A 19603-nucleotide genomic window follows, 5' to 3' on the forward strand; every position below is an offset into this window, starting at 1 on the left:
GTTAAAAAAGCTGTGGGTAAAATTAAACAGTAAAGATGGCATTAACTATAAAGAAAAGATATTCATCTGTTTGTCATCCAAGATGGTTTTGTTCTTTCTTAGCAACAGTTTATATACTTTATTGCAGAAGCATAAGAAATATTAGATAATGGCACCATTAAAATAACCCTCAGCCTCTGGAATCATTAGAGAGAGTAACAGTCATATGTTATCATAACCCTTTTCACTTCAGCATTCCCCAGTGATGAGTGGAGAAATCATGATGTAATGCCAAGGAGGACAGGGTTTGATATTTCTAGCCTTCAAACCCTACATACCTAAGCAGAACAGGGTGGCTGTCAATGCAGTTGCAGCTGCTAAGTGTCACAGAAGGGAATCAAAGTATTTCACCTGTTTCTGTCACCTGGGAGAGCAGTTGCTATGTAAGGCACAGCTGTGTGAATGCTGTCCAGGCAGTTCCTTGTTGCTTGTTGTCGCCTACAATCCCCCTTTGACTTGGAGACAGACTCCTTTATTGGCTTCTATTTTGTCATTTTATGTATATATTTATTTTTTTGTCCATCAGCGTTATAGTCCAGTTTTGGGGACCTCGTCTATTCCCGTGGACAAACCAGTGACAGCCATCCCTGTTAGGAACAAACATCCTGCCCTATGAGAATTTGAATTATAGATCATACCTTCCAGGGTCCATAGCCTGTATTTTCTTTTTCTTTGCCGGGTCTCCTGAAGTAGTTTTCCCAGATGGTCTTCATCTATAGCAGTCAGTGAATCCGAACACAGTTTTATTTTCCCTGGCCATTTAATGGAACTGCAGCTGGTGCTCTTGATTTGCTATTTAGAGACCGTCACTGGGATTCCAAACCAGCTCGTCAGACTGTAGCAGCCTCCATCAATTGCACTATCTCGGTAGATAATAAACACCAGGAATTCAGACAGTATTTTTTTGGTGAATTTCATAGTGCTAGAACTTAAATATTTATATAGCTTTCACTTATTTTCTTTCATACTTTTCATCTGCATTGCCACTGCTTTCTGCTCTTCTGATGGATCTTAGTCTACATCCTGTTCCTGTGTATTTTGCTGAAGGAATTCTGAATGCATGGATGTCCAAATAAAAAACGTTGCAAGCATTTTTTTTATTCACCTTTTTCTCTCCTCTCCAGAGAGATAACTCCTGAACTGCGTGCCCTAGAAAAACAGCACTTAGAATGTTATCTGAAAAGCAAACGTGTCTTTCAAGTAGGAAAAAATACCCTCTGTACCTTACTTATTGTATTTTACAGGATGCAGCACAGAAGTTCTGGACGTGGTGGTTCTATGAATATGTCCTTTATTGTACAGGTCTCCTCCTTTTCCTCCTCCTTCCTCAGCAAAATAGATTTTATTGTGCTTGGCCACGATAAGTGATGGTGAAATTGAGATTCTGCCTCTCACCGATTTCTGTCTGCCTTTGATTTCTCACCACAAAAAATGCATGTGTGCACACAGAGATTCAGCTGGGCAAGGATATGAGGGCTTTATTAGCACAACTGCAATAACCAGCTATAAAAATTTATTCCAGTAGAGCTCTCATTGAAAACAGTTGGAAGAAATTGTTCCAATTATTTTTAATGTACGAAATTATAAAATTATGCATGTTCTTTAGCATGAGAGGTTTCCTCTCTCTCCCTACCTCCTCTGGTTTATCTTTTAACGGAAAGACCATATGCTGTGATTCACGCTTGGGATGTATGAAAAGTGGCTTTTTATTTTTTTTTACCTTGCTGTCTTTCGCAACAATCATACAACATAAAAGAAGGGAAAACTGGAAGAGCTTTCAATTATTGTACATCCTCCATCTTGCGTTTTATATCTGTAATAAATTTTAAGTTATGAAGGGCATATACAAGGCTCAAAGGCTTGCCATTAAGGTCATGAAATAGTAATGAGGTTCCTGTATTGGGGACACAGAGTCTCTTCGGAGAGAGACAGCTTTCCTTTTCTCTGTCCTTCTTGCTCATTTTGCAGGTTCTATCAATATTAATGTGGAAGTGCATTCTTTCCTCTTCTTTTTTCTCCATAAATATATAACCTTGCAAGGTGTTCAGTCATCTGTAAAAATACTTCCATTTTTCCAGAAAGAATGATTTGTGAGATCCATCTTAATTATCTATCAGTCTGATTTCAAATAGCATGCACTAATTAACAAGAAAATAGGGAATGGCGATGACTGTGTGCATTTTTGATGCTGCATTTCCCCACGTAGCGTGGATTCTTTGTGCTGAAAAATAAAAAATTCCTTAATCTGCATTATAGCCACTTCTGTACTTTGAATCAGTTGTGTGTTTTATGATACGGATTAGATTGACAGCACTGGAAAGTGAAAATCTTAAAGGAAGGAGCGCACATAATGAGTACTTCCTACTTCAGGCCTAGAGGGACTGGTTCAGCCTCATGCTTCCCCAGGCCTTGACCGTTTGTCCACTGATGATACTAGTCACAGATAAGAAATGACTTTAAGATCTCAATTGTGATTAAACCTGTTGTGTGTTATGCTGTAAAATAGCAAAGGGGCAGTCTGTAAGGACAGGCTCCCTGCACAGGTCTCCATGAGCTGACATGACAGCTGACTCTGCACTGAACTGGCTGCATGCATGCTAGAATGGGTAAATGGGGAAGTTGACAGCTTGTTGGTAAGCATGGTGTAGCAGACCTTCAACTGGTTCATCTAGGCCAGAAAAATCTTATTTCTTTGCTAACCACCAGGTGCACAGTACCGTGCATAACCATGGGTTAAGGGAAGGCATTGCTGAAGAGGTCCAGAGGGAGAGCCTATAGATAGAAGCCTGATGCATAAATTTAGATGAGCAGGATTTCTCTGATGACTTCTTGCTCTTGACCAAGCAGGTTTAGGTCACAGCAATCGATACTCTCTAAAGCATCAGTTCATCCTCTCTTTGCTATGAGATAGTTCCCAGCCTGCCTACATAGAATTACAGTGAAAAAGGATGCAAACAAGCTGTCAAATAGCAAATCTTCCAAACTGTAACAATCCAAAGCGACAAAAAAAACTCTATAATTCATTCTAGAGCAATGAAGCACTTTTTGTTTGAAAACTCTTTCTGAAGGACACATTTTGAGGTTTCCTTCTGTGTTTCTTTAATAGTCAGCCTTACTGCCAGTCAAGTTTTAACTGTAGTTTTCCTGTTTGAGCAGTTAATATGATTCATTTGCTCACTTGTTTCTGTGAGTAACGTGTTTGACCGCCCTTCAGTGTCCAACTCAAAAGTGTAAAGCCATTGATTTCGTTCCGCAGAATCATGATTCATCTTCTCAGTAATGTATTTCCTCTGCATTTAATCATGCTCCATCTGAAGCAGTCACAAGGGATAGTTCTGACGATTGGTTTATAATGAATTTGGAGAGAGCATTGTGCCAATGGATCACTACCCACAATGTAAGCACTTTGTTTTGACTCTGAAAGGGTTTTAGTAAAATAAAAAGCTGTAATCTGCTTTCCCGCTAACCTCTTCTGTTAATATCTATCATAATACAGTCATGTGGTTTTTAGTAATGTAGTTGTTTAGTGCTCAGGTCAAAGTCATCAGCTGTAACACGCTCATTCACAGTGGGCAGAGGTATGTGTGCAGAAGCCAACTAACTCCGGAGTCTGAAGCATGCCCTTCTCCTGCAGGAATGGAATGGAAGCAAAAGTCTTAACATTTATCTATTAGTATTGGCTTGTATTTATTTTAGACCGGCCTTTTACATAGTGTTAAGATAGATTCTCACGGTGAAATTACTTCTCAGATAATATTGTATTTAATAAATATTTTTCACATTCTTTGAGGCTGGGACTTTAGCTGACATAAGGGGCATAATAAGACAGTATCTAGGAGCATGATCTCTGCACTTTGGCTGCTTAAAACTATTTCATTTTGGGGGACTTGAAATGAGGGAAGAGTTGATTTTTACAGTCTTGTTAGAAGTAAGTACATTAAAGAAGAGGGCCTGTATTCGGTACACCAGAACACTGTGTTTGTATTGGCATCCATCACACCTGAATAAAAGTTTTAACACAGAGGAGCAGTCGACTCCAATCTGTGTGCTTCCTAGTGAGATTGGGGACAGCATTTCAATTCTTCATTCTCCACTGCTGATGAGCATGGTGGGAACCTTCTCACTTCAGTTTAAGCATCTAGAAATCCAGCCTCACATCTAAGCAAGTGTGCCATGTGGCTTGTACAACCATCAGTAAGAAAGAAACACTTGTAGAGAGTGAATCATCCTGTCTTAAAATAGATGTACACATATTCATCCCGCCTCTTTCAGACAACTTTCTCTGCATGGAGTGAATCACTCTGGAGATTGCTGGCCGTCTCCATTGACTGCAGAAGGACCAAAGACAACTAACATTTTGAATAGCTAGTGTTGAGTGTGATTCATCCACCAGGGCAGAAAAGTAAGGTGGTGATGAGGAATGTAGATAGAAAGCTGGTATCATAAACAGAACTCCGTGGTCCTGGAAAGGCACGTGGTGACTTCAAACCCAAATTAAAATAAGACTGGAAGATGAGCAAGAACTCTTAGTAAACATACAAACATAATGAATTTTGCTAATTTTTTCACATTAAGCATAAGGGTACATTGACTAATGCAAACTGCTAGCAAATCAGAGTGAAATATGTGTGGAATGAAAACATGTATTCTTTTCCCAGAAAACGGCCTGGAATAAATGAGTATTTACTTAGAAATGAACAAAACTTAAAGTGATTGTAGGTAAATGTGGTGAAGATGCCTGAAGTCTAAGAAATCTTATCCCCAAGCATGAATCACCAACACTGTTGATCCAAAAGAAAAACAGCATTTGAATAAACTCTGATCTACGAACTGACAGAAAAAATCAATCTCTCAGGCAGAGGCAATGCTGGTCTAGATTGACATCACAAAACTAGATGTGTTCCTTTATGTGTATTTATACATAAATGTGGTCTCATAGTTTCAAAAGGAGACTGGAACTCATGAAGGAAAACTATACTTTTCAGTTGTCAGTTTTGCCCTCCAGACAATCAACATTTGCAGCAGCTGTCCTAGAAGAGGTGGAATAGTCAGTAAGTCTCTAAAATATCTGAAAATCAGCTCTTGAGATGGATGTCTTGTAAAGATCTATGCTGAAATGCAACTTGTTCCTTATGGCCTTATGAGGAGCGGATGAGTGAGCTAGGATTGTTCAGCCTGGAGAAGAGGAGGCTCAGGGGAGACCTTAGAGCTCTCTATAACTTCCTGAAGGGAGGTTGTAGTGAGCTGGGGGTTGGCCTTTTCTCTCATGTAGATAGTGATAGAACTAGCGGCAATGGTTTCCTGAATCTGGGGAGATTCAGGCTGGACATTAGGGAGTATTACTTCTCGGAAAGGGTAGTCAGGCATTGGAATGCACTGCCCAGGGAGGTGGTGGAGTCACCAACCATGGGAGTGTTCAAGAAACGTCTGGATGTGGTGTTGAGGGATATGATTTAACTGGGAAGTATTGGTGATGGTTGGACTAGATTATCTTCTAGGTCTTTTCCAACCTTGATAATTCTGTGATTCTGTGATTGTTCCAGAGGGCACACTGAAATACTGATGTCCAGAAAGTCGTGGATTTCAGGGCATCTCACATGGGAAGACCTTTTGGAAGCGATAGATTCTAGAATAAAGCCTCAGATCAGTCAATCAAATTATGCCTGATGTAATGCATGTAACAAACTTCATAGAATCCAAAGCTCTAGTAGTGGAACATTCTGGATGATCGTACTAAGCATTACATAAATTAATTGGAAAGGTATTTAGCATATCAATTATTACAAAAATATGCAGTAAATGTACTGCATTAATGAGGGCAAAATTGGAGAGAATAGACCGGTTTAGAAAATATTAATCCAACTGATGATAAATGAAACTTCTTCCACAGCTCACATTCCATGGTACTTACTGATGACCACAGCTGATAGAGGCTGGGCCAGTAGCAAAATGAAACTATGGCAACAGATGCACTTACGTGTTTGTCTGACACTAAACATTAACAAGCATATTTATTGTTCCCTTCAGGAATGATTCTCTCAATTGTCTAAGAGATCACAAATAGGTCACCAAATGCTGTCTGAATGCTGGAGAAAGAGAAGTGGACACGACCAAAAAAAAAAGAAAATAATTTATATTTTATGGTATAAAATGAAGCAAAAAAGAATTAATGAGGAAAAGTTCAGTATAAATTTTCTTAAGATCATTCAGAGCCAATACTTTCTGTAGACATATGGATGCCCTCCTCCCTCAGGTCTAAATAGAGAGAAGGAACAAGTGGAGGAGAAATTCTTTCCCTGTCTGACAAGGCTTGAGCTAAGTGGTACAGCTGGGAAGCTTGTCTGAGTTCTTTGGTCTTGTTGACTGACAAACACGAGCCTCTGCTTTATGCTACATTCTCTTATATCCAATTGTAAAGGAGAAAAGACAGAGCATGCTGCAAGCAGTTTGCTAATCCTGATGAGAAGGGGAGCAGAAATAGGACCGAGATGTACATCACATCACAACCTGCTGGCTTTGGAGCTGGGCTTTGAATAAGAGCCCTACTGTGACCCATAGGAATGGATCAACTGTGGAGTGACTGGTGTGTCCAGGACTGCTTTCAATCTGCATGTTCAAAGTGTGGGGAGTTCCCATTTCTTGTTTTATTTCACACTCTACAGAAAACAAACTCCAGTGCTTCCTTATTTTTAATAAAATAAATCCAATTTCTGATCCCTAGTCACCTAGAGAAAAAGAAAGCCCTTCCTATCAGCTGTTATGCTAAAGCATCCTCCTTTGCAGCTTTTACTCTTTCAAATGTTTTGTTATTATTATTATTATTATTGCTTTAGTCTAATTGAATATCCATCTTGTTTCAAATAACATTTAAAGATATATATCTTTTCTTTTGCTTAAACCTCTTCTCTCCGTTTATTATTCAATTCAGTCGGATAATTGCATTCCTTAATGTCATTACCCTCTATTTTTCCCATTTCTTTTACACAGAGAGATTGCAGGCCTGAATCTGATCTTTAGTAAAACTAGTAGAGTAATCTAAAATAACTGGATTTATTCCAGTTTTTACTGTAGGGTAATGTTATCAGAACCTAGCCTATTTGTTTCAGACTTAGTTCATGGCTTATGTTATCAACAGCATGTTATGAGTGTTCCTAATATCAATATAGGGTTATACATATAAATTCTGCTTAACTTTGTTTTTTTCCACTTTTTTCCTGGTGTAAATCAATATGTATGGTGAAAATTTCTTAACAGGGGCTTCAGTATTTTGTAAGGGGAGACCTCTGCATTGCCTGTTCCTTTTGGTCTTCCACTGTGTTGGTGCCTTCAAATTGTAGTAGTTTTTTGGTGCCACTACATCACAAGATCCTTGTGGTATCATACAGCACTATCAGGACTACTTTGTCTAAAGGATCATCATCTTTTTCATGTGTTGGAGGCAGAATAGGCATTCCCTGTGCAGTGTGGACTGCAGTGGGGTAGGACATAGCTGGGGGTGATCCCTACATCATGCAGAATGGCTTGGAAATGGTGATGACAATTCAAGAGAAGAGATGCTTCACAAGTTGCTAAGGAAGCACTGCTGTTGGGCAAGGTCATTACAATTGTAGCCTGTATTTGTGGATTGGATGGGGAAATTCCTCTTCCATATATACTCTTCCATGAATATTTCTTCTTCTGGGGCTTTGGATGAGATTGTTGGCTTTTTTTTGTTTGTGACAGGATAAGACTCCATATTTCTTCTGTGAAACAAACAAGCAGTGTATGTGAGAGATCGAAGCATCTGTGTGATTTGATAGCTGCTTCTATCCATCCTTCATGCCGACATTAGCAGAGGAAGGGCAGTGGCAGAAGTAGCCTGAGGAGAAAGGAGTAGTGCTGGGAGTTGTCAAGAGTTACAGTTCTTAGCAGCACATAGCTGGAAATTCGATCAAAAATAATGAGAAAATTATTCTGTTACTGTGGATTATATGCACAGTTCTGTGCTTTCCCCAGCACTTAATTGCTTTGGGTTTTGTTCCCCCTATAGATCCGTGTATGTTGGAGTCTATGCCGTGTTTAATGTACCATTAATAGATTTGTATTGTGTCAAAGATTGCAAAGACACCCACCACGCTTGCCTGCTCAGTGCCTGGATTTCACATGTAGTCCCCAGGAGTCAGCACGTTCGTGTGGGAGGCCGTGGGCTGGGAGTGGGCAGAGGGGTGGGGATGAAGCACAGCTTTCCTTCCAACCTAATGAGTGCCTGCCAGCACAGCTGAACTGGCAGAGGGGGGTGTTGTCATTTGCTTCTGGCTTAGTCCACACGACTCATTCCCATTTCCCTGAGCCAGGCAGGAGCAAGAAAAATGTGTGCCTTACTAGAGGACTCATTTAATGCGCATACAGCATGTAGCTGCAGAGATGCTGATTGACCTTCCCCCTCAGCTCATGCAGGATGGCTGGGAAAGCAAGAGCAGGAAACCAGCAAGTGTTAAAGCAGACAAAATGTACTGATAAGTTGGGGCAGTCCCAGTGCTTAAAGGCAGGTAGGTATATATGCTCAGGGTCATAAGTGAATCTGCTTGCACTCCTTTGGGGTGACTATGGTCACCACCTCTAAATGATTCTTTTGATGAATCTTTTAATTCCCAGCTACCTAGGGAGGAAATTTAGCGAAACTAGTCTACTGGAGGTACCAAAAGTCAAGAAGTATGACTGCTCCATTTCTCCCTAATTGTTTCACAGAGTCAGTGAGATTTCAAGGGGATACTGTAGTCCAATACCCTTCTCGTGCAGGGATCTCAGGCAGGCTGTGTCCACCAGACCTGACTGGGCATTGCTGCTGCTATCTTTTCAAAGGAATTTGGGTCCTTTTTCAGCACAAATATGACATTTTTAGCAGTACTGTTTACTCTTCCATAGAAACGACCAGAGTTCTATTTGTTTGCACTTCGTACCTTTCAAAATTGAAAACCTGCCGAGGAGGCCAAAGGAGAATAGAGAGAAAGGGAAAAATAAAGCAGGTGGGCCTGGAGCTGTGTTAGCAACAGTTGGGAGGTGTTCTGAAATCATTAAAGGGAACAGGAGCTTCCATAAGTCATGTTTTGCTTTTGAAATTTATTTATTTATTTTTCTTTTTCTTTTCCTTCGGTTTAGGTCTTAATAATCAGAACTTTAGTCTGATTATTAACTGATCTCACGCTGGTAATTTAGTACTAGCAAACCCTGTGGCAAAGGCAGACCTGACGAACCTGAGTGGGAATAGCTGCAAAATACTCCCAGGAAAAGCCCTGCTGTTGGCCAGGGGATTTGAGTGATGGCTTTATGGAGAGCAGGGAGTTTTTAAACGTCTGAAGCTCATGTGGGATGTGGGGTAGCATCGCAGGAAAGATACTGAACAAATGATTCATCAGGGAAGAACTGGCAGACATCCTTGTGTTTTCCTTGTCTGCTGCTAGCACAGTCTGGGCTGCCCCAGCTTTGGAATCTGTTCTTTAGTAAAATTTCAGCTTTTAAAACTGACCTTCCAAGTGTAAAAGCAGCCGTTCAGGTGCTGCTGTGTGACAGCCCACATCCCGCTGCCCTACGGATTTCTGGGAGGTCAATGTCTGTGGGTGGCTGATGGTCTCTTGCAGCACTTTAGCCAAGAGGATGTATGTTTTAACTTTAGCCTTTAGTGCCTTTGCTGTGTACGTGACACAACAGAAGAGTTTTAGTAGTTTTCTTTATCTCTAACCTGCATTATATTGCTCTTGCTAATATTAATAAGCGTTCTCCTACTAAAGTAATTGCACTGAGAACAAGCTCAACACCTTTACCCATGCTCAGAGCCACCCACTTCGCTCATTGCTTCTTTATCATGAGTTTTTTCCCTATGCTTTCTTGGAACCAAAGCATGTTGCCTTCTTTTTCTCTTTATTTCCCCTGACTTTTTTTAATGATCAGAAAATGCAACAGAAAATGAATAACACTGCTTGAATAGTCACGTTGCGTGGTTGGAAGCATGGAAGTTGGAAGCAAATTTGTAGTTAGAAAGAATAAAATTTACTAGACAAAGAAATGCTTGCAGAGTGACCTTTCCTCTCGAAGATTTAGTGATTGTGCAGCTGTGCTCTCCTGTATTTTCCTAATGCATATTCATAGATCTTCACAAGGAAAAAAAAACCAACATTTGGGAAACCATGATTATAAGTTAATTAAAAGTAGTTTTCATTTTAGAGAATTAAATGTGTTGGCAGTGGCATACTCATTGCTAATGGGCAATTGTACTTTTTCAATAATAATAAAAGAGATTCAGTGAAACTCCAGAAGATGTTAGAATGTGATTAACTAGATAATCTATGTATTTGAGTTTTTATTCCCAAATAAGCTGGATCTCCCAGAGCCAGAAGTGTGCGTTTATATTTGATAATTATATGAGCCTCTTGAGCTTTCTTACAGATTGTAATTCAATTCTGTAGCAAAAGAGCTTTGAATCGAGAAGAAAGAATGGGTGCCTAATTACAGGAAGGCATTGTGACCAGCTTGGTCAGCTTGTGCAGTCCTTCATCTCAAACCGAGCGAGGCACAGCATGTCCCATACTGTACTGGAGCAGCAGGTAAAAGTACAAAGCCCATCAGTCCCAAATTATACCTTCTTCAAATACTGGTTTGGTTCTGTGGAACGCTTTAGGAAAGTCTTTATTAAGATCTTAGCCATGGTTTTCATTGATTAGTAGAGGATGGAAGGCTTTTAAGACTCACTGAGCAACCTATGTTTGAACAAGTAGCTTACCAAAACTAGGGACCTGCATCACCAAGGCAGAAAAGCCATGTCTTGTCTCTGAATCTGATATAAGAAGGCATTTCATGCGTGGATTTTCATCCAGCTCCTTATTCTTATATACATGCAGACGTGCTCCATTTTGTATGGTGTTTTGTGCCCACACTAGCAGTAATAACGTAGCAAGCAGATTCTGTCTGCTTCCATTGCAGTGTAGGTTCATGGACTGTGAAGCAAACACAATGAATGCAGAAAAGTGATTTTTACATTAACAGTAACAGAAAATCTATCAGTCAGAAACACCGAATCTTTGTTATATGAAGATGTTTTTGAGTCAAATATTAATGGAGTTAAAGATCCAAGTGAAACGAGTCAATTTAAAGCACAGCTGGCTAAATTATGAGATCTAGAAGCTGCCCTGTGAATCTACCTAAAATAGTTACTGCAACTGATGAGAACTTGTAAGGGTCCTCTGGGTCCTAAGCAAAGCACCTTATGACTGCAAAGGGTAATATTGTTTAGAGAAGGGAATAAAAAAGGCAGGGACAACTGTTCTGCACAGCATGCCGTAAACTGCAACCCACCATATAGCAAAACAGCTAGTTTCTAAACACCTGCACATACTGTGGGATTTAACAGAAAGGTCAGACTCTCCATGTTTGTGCTGAAGTGACCTTTGCACTTTCCAAAGACCGGATTTCCCTGTTTTGTACCAGCTGAATGCTTTGTAGAACAACGTTGTCCTCGGTGCTGGAGGTTCTGCTGGTAGCTTGGCACCTGGGGATGTACTGGTGGTGCAGCAATGGGGAGGAATGGGAAGCTTTGTGCTTGTTCAGGGATGGTTCCTGTGAAGTTTTATAAATATATCGATTTGGCGGAAGAGAATAAAGTATCTCCTTCTGAGGGGAAAGAAACTAAACATAGAAATAGGAGAAGATGCCAAAAGCGATAGATTAATATCAGTAATGGGTGGTGCTGCGGACTAGAAACCAGTGCTTTCAGTGCAGTGCTGTCATTAAAGACAGATGCTCTACTGAAAGATAAAAATGGAAATGCTAAGCTAGGCTCAGGCAAGAAATTATTCATCTCTTTGCAGTGCTGTACAGAACAAGTTAAGTACTGTGTGTCATGCAATTACAAAGCAACTAAAAGACATCTGTCATGAACTAACTGTAGTACAGTAGTACTGGAACAGGTTAAGGGAAAGGATTTCTTAAAAAATTATCTCTAAATATATCTCAAGGGGAAGGTCAACATCAGAATCTCTGAGAGCTCTGTACTTACATATGCAAACATGGCTATTTTGTGTTTCTGTGTGTTTCGTATACATGTATGCAAGGTGCATATGACAAACATAATGGATATCTCTGGAGTTAACAGTGGCACTGTGTGTGTCATTGCTTCCCCACAGTGCAGCCTGTCAACAGCCCTGTACCTGTGAGGAGTAGCTGCTAATGCCAATGTCATATCAGAGAGGTTTTTGAAGAGACAGACTCTGTAGACATCCCTGAATGTGTGAAAAGTATTTGTTACATATTATATATATATATATAAAGAAAAGAAGTCATCATTTTCAGCCTCAGTATGAAGAAAAGCTAAGAATTAAAAGTATCACTAACATAGAGGCAACTTTGTGATGTGGTAGTGGCAGTACCATGAAATGGGATAGTACTTTCCAAGGGATGGGTAATAATCTCTCACCAAATCAGAAAGAAAATAAATCTTTCACTTAGATGATACTGTTATTAAAAACAAGAGATTTCTTTTCCTCAATGATTTGAAGGTAGATGAGCAGTCCATATCCAGGCCTTGAATGATAGAAGTATGTTATACTTTTCACCATTTCATCCTCATGTTCACACACAGCCTGGCTTCGTGTCCACTGGGGGAATCTGTAAAGCTATGTTTGACTAAAAGCAACAGCCAGTGACTGCAAAACAAGTGATGCGTTTGAGCTTTGTCCCTAATCAAGTTTAAAATGATCACAGCAACTTGGCTAATTGTATTAATTTATTTCTTCTTCAGGCAGAATGGGGAAACAGAATAGCAAGCTGGCCCCTGAGGTGATGGAAGATCTGGTGAAGAGCACGGAGTTCAACGAACACGAGCTAAAACAGTGGTACAAAGGATTTCTAAAGGACTGTCCAAGTGGTAGGCTGAACCTTGAGGAGTTTCAGCAGCTTTACGTAAAGGTAAGTTATTAAATTCCTTCTGTTTGGCTTTACAAGAGGTTGCAAGTAGTGCAAAGCAGCACATGGTTTTGAGCTGCCCTTCTTCCAGACTAAGGAATTCCTGGGAGAAGCAATGGTGAATACAGAGAGGTCAACAGGAAGTGTTGCCCTCTTTGTGCCAACTCTTCTGATAGCTACAGTAACTGGAACCAAAAGTTTAAGGAAAAAAAACACTGTGATTTACGCAAAGAAATGCAATCTCTGTAATTTATGGGCCTGTTTCACCTTCAGTGAGTGGTTTGGTTCAGTTCAGTAAACCATGCACTACCTGTGTATTACCACTGGAATATAAACCCTGTGACTGATGGACCTTCTGTTCCACCAAAAGTGGTGAGGTGTTGTGGCAGTGTGTCCTGCAGGTAAATTATGCACTGTGTACAAAGAATTTCCTTCTTTAAATTTTAAGCGCTGCCTTTGTTTTTTCCCTGCTGTCTCTCTATTCTTGATAGATATGAAAGCCAGGTCGCTCAGTTTATTTTCTTCTAATTCTTCACCGTTTTATCAAGTGCAATGTAGACTTTTCCTTATATTTAGTATGCATTTATTCTGTAACAAGATGTGCACGGGGGCAGCATTAAAAGTGTGTTCGTGTTACAAAGATAATTATATTTTAATTCAGAATCGAGTGTCTGCCTGAAGGTCAGAGACTTCAAAGTAATTTTAATTAGGAAAAATAGAAGATGGCAGTGATGAAGGATAGGATCAGAACAGTTCATAAATACAATGTGAGGCTGAATAAAATTTCAAAATGCCTTTCAAATGTGAGTAGTTAACACTGAATAAACTGACCATTTCTGCAGAGAAGTGGGACTATCTTTTTCCTTAAACATATACTCTAGCCCAATCCTGAAATTCTTCAGCCCTGAACCAGATGACTGTAAATTTTCACCTAGCTCCTTCTTTTTAATGATTCCCCTTGCAAAAACTGCTAACTTCATCTTACATAAATAAGGCTCTGTCTACATATTTTAATATTAATGGCTGGAGATGTTGCCTCACAATCCTTTTCTTAAAAAAGACTGACTTTTTAATAACTGTTATTTTCAGTTGAAAGAATTTTTACTGCCTCAGGTATTGTGCTTGTTATTGACTGATAATTTATAGCTTCTATTTTAAATAGTACTTGGTGTACAACCCTGGGATTAGACATCTAATAATTTCTCTTACGTATTTCTGAAGAATGTAAATGGTCTCTATAAAATATTCCTAATAAAGTATGTCAAGTGGTTTAACTCTTTAGAAATCATAATTGTCTTTTTGGCAAACTGCAATAGAGGGATTTTATTTTATTATTATTTTTTAATGATTTTGTGTGTTGAGAGGGATAATATCTTCCGAAATAGCTTGGAGCTGCTGGGACTTCCTCCCTTCAAAAGGCTGTTTGAAGTGTTTGCAGATAATTCACAAGATACTTCACTCACGGGGGAAATACCACAGAGTAATTTCAGTATTAGATTTACAAAATGGTTCTGCAAAATGTGAGATGGAGAGTATAAGAGTACTGAAATTTGGAGGCAGCCCTGTATTCCTAGGGAGCTGCAGCATCCGTCTTTTGAAGTGTACACCAGATGAGATGGTCTCCCTTGCTTTGGTAATTATGCTTTGTGAGATCTGCCCTGTAACGTCACCGTCATACATTTATTTCCAGTTTATTGTTGTTCTGTAAGTAATATAGATATGTAGGGCAAAATGCTAATTTTGCAGAAGAGAAATATGATTATCTGTGGTAAATCCAGGGCTTTACTTCTCCTTCTGTCACAGAATTTCTTCTAAACTGTTGACCTTTGGCTGTCTGAAAAACAAATGATCTGTGTGTTGTCAGTCATGGGGGATTCTTATCTGTAAGGTGTTCTGCCTCGTAGCAGACAAAAACCCAAACTCAGCATTTAATCTTCCCAGGGGAAGCCATCAGCTGGAGATCCAAGCGTTTGTAACATTTCAGTTCCTTTAATGAGTATTCAGGGTAAAAAGGTCTGAAGCTCAATTTTGATTAGTAATTTCTCTGTGTGAACTTTTTGTGGGAAAGATGACTTTTTAGTTCTTGGTCAGAACAGGATTTTATTGAAGAAGATTTCCATACGTTTTCACATGGATTGGTAAAAGAGTGTTGCTCATTACACTTAGATGATAACAAAGTTCTTTTCTTGTACTCATATACAACGAAAGATATTTGTAGCTCAAGGAAAAAAATCCACATTTTAGGATTCCCAGGAGCATTATTTTAAGGTGAATGTCCTCATTATTTCTTGTTAGTTTTGTTGTTGTTGTTTGAGTAATTAACAAAGTGAGTGTAGAATCCTGGGGCACAGAGGCTGCATTTTTTGTGCATTAAACTGTTCTAGAAAATGCATCCTGGAATCACACTTACTGCATTGCTATTTCCAGTGCCTGCCCATAGGCACGCGCTTACTCCATAGGTTTGAGTTAAAACATCTAGAACATGTGTGATATGGATGCCAGCTCCTCAACACAAACTGTTCCACTGTGTATTTGTGTCGATTGTACTGTGCTGTTTACTGATGTAGATGAAGACTGTATTGACTAAAAGGGGGAATTACTGTAGCTTGGTATGGAAATGTTTGCTATTGAAGTTTCCATTAGGAATACAAATCAGGGAGTGCTTAAAATAAATAGCAGTTGTACAAATGGACCATACACAAAAATTATTTGCAGCACTTTAAGTGGCAGTGTTTACAGAAAATACTTCATCGAGAACTATCTTTTAAATAAACATCAAATAAGAGGAAATATAATTGATACTGTTGTATTTTTAACATTGCTTGTAGTCTTGTAGGTTCATCAAAACTTCTGGCGTACATTTGGGTTCTTTTTCAGATGCAGAATCTTTGGGCAGTTTTTAGTCTCATATCTAACTCCAAGGTGCTGAATTACTTGAAGGCTTGTACAGTTTTCAGGTTGATTTCCTGATAACTTCTTTATGCACTATAGGCCCAGAGCAACAAAGAGATTTAAATGCTGCCCCAGCAGCCTCCACCGAGCATGGGAGCAGAAGAAACTCGTGGATACCATTCTGAGAAAGTTAAACATCAAGGCAGCCTGCTGTAAACCAGTATGCCAAAGCAAAACCACAGGATAATCTTCAGGACAAGAATGGGTGTGAGGCTCAATATTTCTTCAGGGTATATGCATCTGATTCCATGTGGGAGTGGTATCCTTCAAGCCTCTCCTGCAGAGAAATATCTAGGACATTAGAAGTCAAGGCAAAATCAGGTGACTGGAGTCCTCTTAACTTTTTCTCTTAAGAAAGATAATGTGAGAGCCTTATCTTTACCACACTGCTTTAAGTACTCTTTGAGCTGTAGGAAGTCTGGAATCAATTACCATGTCTCTGTAAGGAGTTTGAATCTGCTAACACTTCCCCTTCCATCCTTGCTTTACCTTTGATGAAATGAGTCCTTCTGGTCTGCACACAGCAGTCCAACCAACCTCTTGCTACAAGGAGTGGTATTAAGTATCTTAGTGGGTCCATGGGACGGGCTGGAAACTATGATTCACATCTCCAAAGTGAATGTTCTAACCATTAAGCTAAATCCTTGCTCGTTTCCTTCTTTTTATGGTTTTGAGGGTTTTTTTTAAATTATTATTTATTTATTCTATCCTAAGAACTCTTCAATTCTTCTATCTTATGTAAAACATCATTAGCATTGTGGGCAGAGAGATGAAGGAATTAATATACAAAGTTCTCATTAAAATGTACAAATAAAACATGCTGGACTATTCCCATCATTATTTAGGGCTTCTTTCAGTCTAGAGGGCCAAATAAATTTTGCTTCAGATGTTTTGAAATCACTGGGTTTAGATGAATATGCCCTGGAGTGTGCAAGTGTGCATAAACAGTACTAATATTCACAGGAATTATGCACGTTTATTAACTGGAAAATAGGCCTCTATATTGTGATACTTGTTGAAACTAGGTCACTGAACACGAGCAGTATATCCTCTGTATTATTAATAACAGAAACAGCACCGGTGGTCCTTTACCTGGCAGGGTAGAGCTGGGAGTGGTGGTATAATGCTAGCATGAAATAAAGCAGGTTGCACTGTGTATATATCGCACATCTATTATTTAGTTATGTTTTTGGGCTTTATAGATTGCATGTAACTGAAAAATATAGTAATGCCATTTGATAAATTACAGTCAAAAAATATCTATCGATACAATGATTTCATGTCAATATTCACACTGCTTGTAGTCTTCCTGGACAATATGATAATGTGTTCCTGCACGGTAGGGCACATAATGTTACCTGCAACTCAGAAAACCACACACGTATTTCTTTATTTGTAAACATGATTCTAGAAATCGTTAAACACGTTAATAGTACTGCTGTGTTATTGGATTTTTTTAAATTGATATGGGATAATAAAACCATTATTGTTACATTAGAGTCAATTAGAAATAGCATTGGATGTGCGCAAGCAAAGCAAAGAATAACTCTGGTCCAGGGCCATTACAGGGCGGCTCTGAAGGAAGCAGAACATGTAGTAAGAAATAAGAGTTACAGTACTGGCATCAGTGAATGTTTTGCTTGGTGGGAAGACTGTAAAACAATGTAGGTGAAGATCCTTGAGACACTGCTCAAACAGTTAGTGAAAATCCACACATTTGGGACAACTGCAGGCAGAATAGTTATGAATATATGCTTCCAAAGAGGAAAACATCTTTCAGTAGAAGTGCAGTTGAAGTTTTTGGGGAAGGAAAATTAATATAGCAGAACTCAAAAGAGGAAAACAGTTATAACTGCTTACGAGTGTGGATAGTGATAGGGCAAGGGGGAATGGTTTTAAACTGAGACAGGGGAGGTTTAGGTTGAATATTAGGAGGAAGTTTTTCTCACAGAGGGAGGTGACACACTGGAACAGGTTGCCCAGGGAGGTTGTGGATGCCCCATCCCTGGAAGCATTCAAGGCCAGGCTGGATGTGGCTCTGGGCAGCCTGGTCTGGTAGTTGGCCACCCTGCACATGGCAGGGGGATTGAAAGTAGATGATCACTGTGGTCTTTTTAAACCCAGGCTATTCTATGATTCTATAATGTAAAGTATTGCTGAAAAGCAAATGTTTAGTAGTCCAGTGCTGCATCAAAACTGGATTGTGATAAAGTTAAAACCAGAAGAGACGAGAATTGCTCTTCATACAGAAATTAGTCGATATTAAAAAAGATACAGTTTTGCTGCCCTATCACCTTCCTTACAAACTGCTTTTGCTATTGTTCCTCCCCCTCCTTCTCCATGTAAACACAAGCAGTCAGGTGCTCTGCCAAAACGCAGGCCTACTAGAAAACCACATAAGAGGCTTATTATATGTTTCAAACAGAAGCTGAGATTGTGCTGTGTGAATGTTAAAACAAAGGCCCAGAATGCTCCTTCCACATAAAAACAAAATCAAACAAACCCCGAAGGCAGTGTTAACTTTGAAGCTGACTGAATGATTCGGGGAGGATGCTGGTAACATGCCTTTCTGCTGCATTTATTTCTTGAGCAGATCCCAGGAAAAACACTGACTGGAAGTCATTTTATGAAACATCGTTTTAAATCTGCCTTTAGTATACAGAGCTTTAAAGATCAACAGCTGTATTGAAAAATAAAATACAGTAAAAAAGCAAGAATTTACATTTAAGCTTCAAATTGGAAAGACGATAGTAATTAAGAAGATTGGCACACTGCATAGTGAAATCTTCTGAAATTATGGCCCATTAAACACAACACTGGGTACTAAGAACCTTCAGCAAGGTAGAATAGATTCACTTTAGGTTGAAATCTTAACCTCGTTGAAACTGATAAGAGTTTTCTTTCCTGATCCTTATTAAAACTTATAACTGAGGAGAAAGGGTCACAGATCCATAAAGCTGTCTGAAGGCATCTCCAAGTTGAGCGTAAAAACTCTCTGTATTATGTATAGATAATTTAGAAATCAGTGACTGAGTCACCTGCTTGATGTTACCCTTTGTGACTTTGGCAAGTTTTTCATGGGTTGAAATGTAAGTAATGTCCTTTGTTTTATTTCTTTGGAGTAAGGTGATTTGGTTTTTACACTTCCTATCACATGGTTTGGGAAAAGGTTTCTTTGTCTTGGGGCGATGATACATGCACATCATAGCATAGTATTCATGGCCATTAGTAGTAGTAGTATCAGAATCTGCTTCCAATATCACACACACAAAACCTGAAAACCACTTTCTTCTTTCATAAAACATAAATGGGAACCTGGCATTCTGAACGAGTCCCTTCACCCTGAGAGTGCATCTCTGGCTCCACACTACATCTTCAGTCCCATTCTACTCTCTCCTCTCCAGTGGACACATCGACCCTTTAGAAAGCTGCCTAAATAATAACACATTTCTATACTTCCCAGACTGACATTTGTAAGTTGCTGTAAGTGGGCAGGATCTCAGTTAGTTTGGAAAGTTACTTTCCTGGCAAGCCAGTGCATCTCGGCTTGCATCATGTGCTTGTGGTGGTAGACATGGCATGTCACAGTTAGCACTGCAGTGCATGCTGCTGTGGGTAGTTGTAGATATGCAGGTAATGAAATGAGAGGTGTTTTAAGAAGGTTCTTGGCTATGGAAAA

The 19603-nt window shown here is 39.4% G+C and overlaps 1 protein-coding gene across 3 annotated transcripts in view; it reads left to right on the top strand.

Moving 5' to 3' along the window:
- VSNL1 (visinin like 1) overlaps nt 1-19603 on the top strand; it is a 63814-nt gene that overhangs the window by 19083 nt on the left and 25128 nt on the right. For all 3 annotated transcript variants that reach the window (XM_015859547.2, XM_015859546.2, XM_015859548.2), the window contains exon 2: nt 12809-12975. In XM_015859547.2, the coding sequence (XP_015715033.1) occupies nt 12814-12975 (162 nt within the window). In that variant the 5' untranslated portion in view covers nt 12809-12813. The remainder of the gene's footprint in view (nt 1-12808; nt 12976-19603) is intronic.

This window comes from Coturnix japonica, chromosome 3 (assembly GCF_001577835.2).
Source record: "Coturnix japonica isolate 7356 chromosome 3, Coturnix japonica 2.1, whole genome shotgun sequence".
NCBI lineage: Eukaryota > Metazoa > Chordata > Aves > Galliformes > Phasianidae > Coturnix > Coturnix japonica.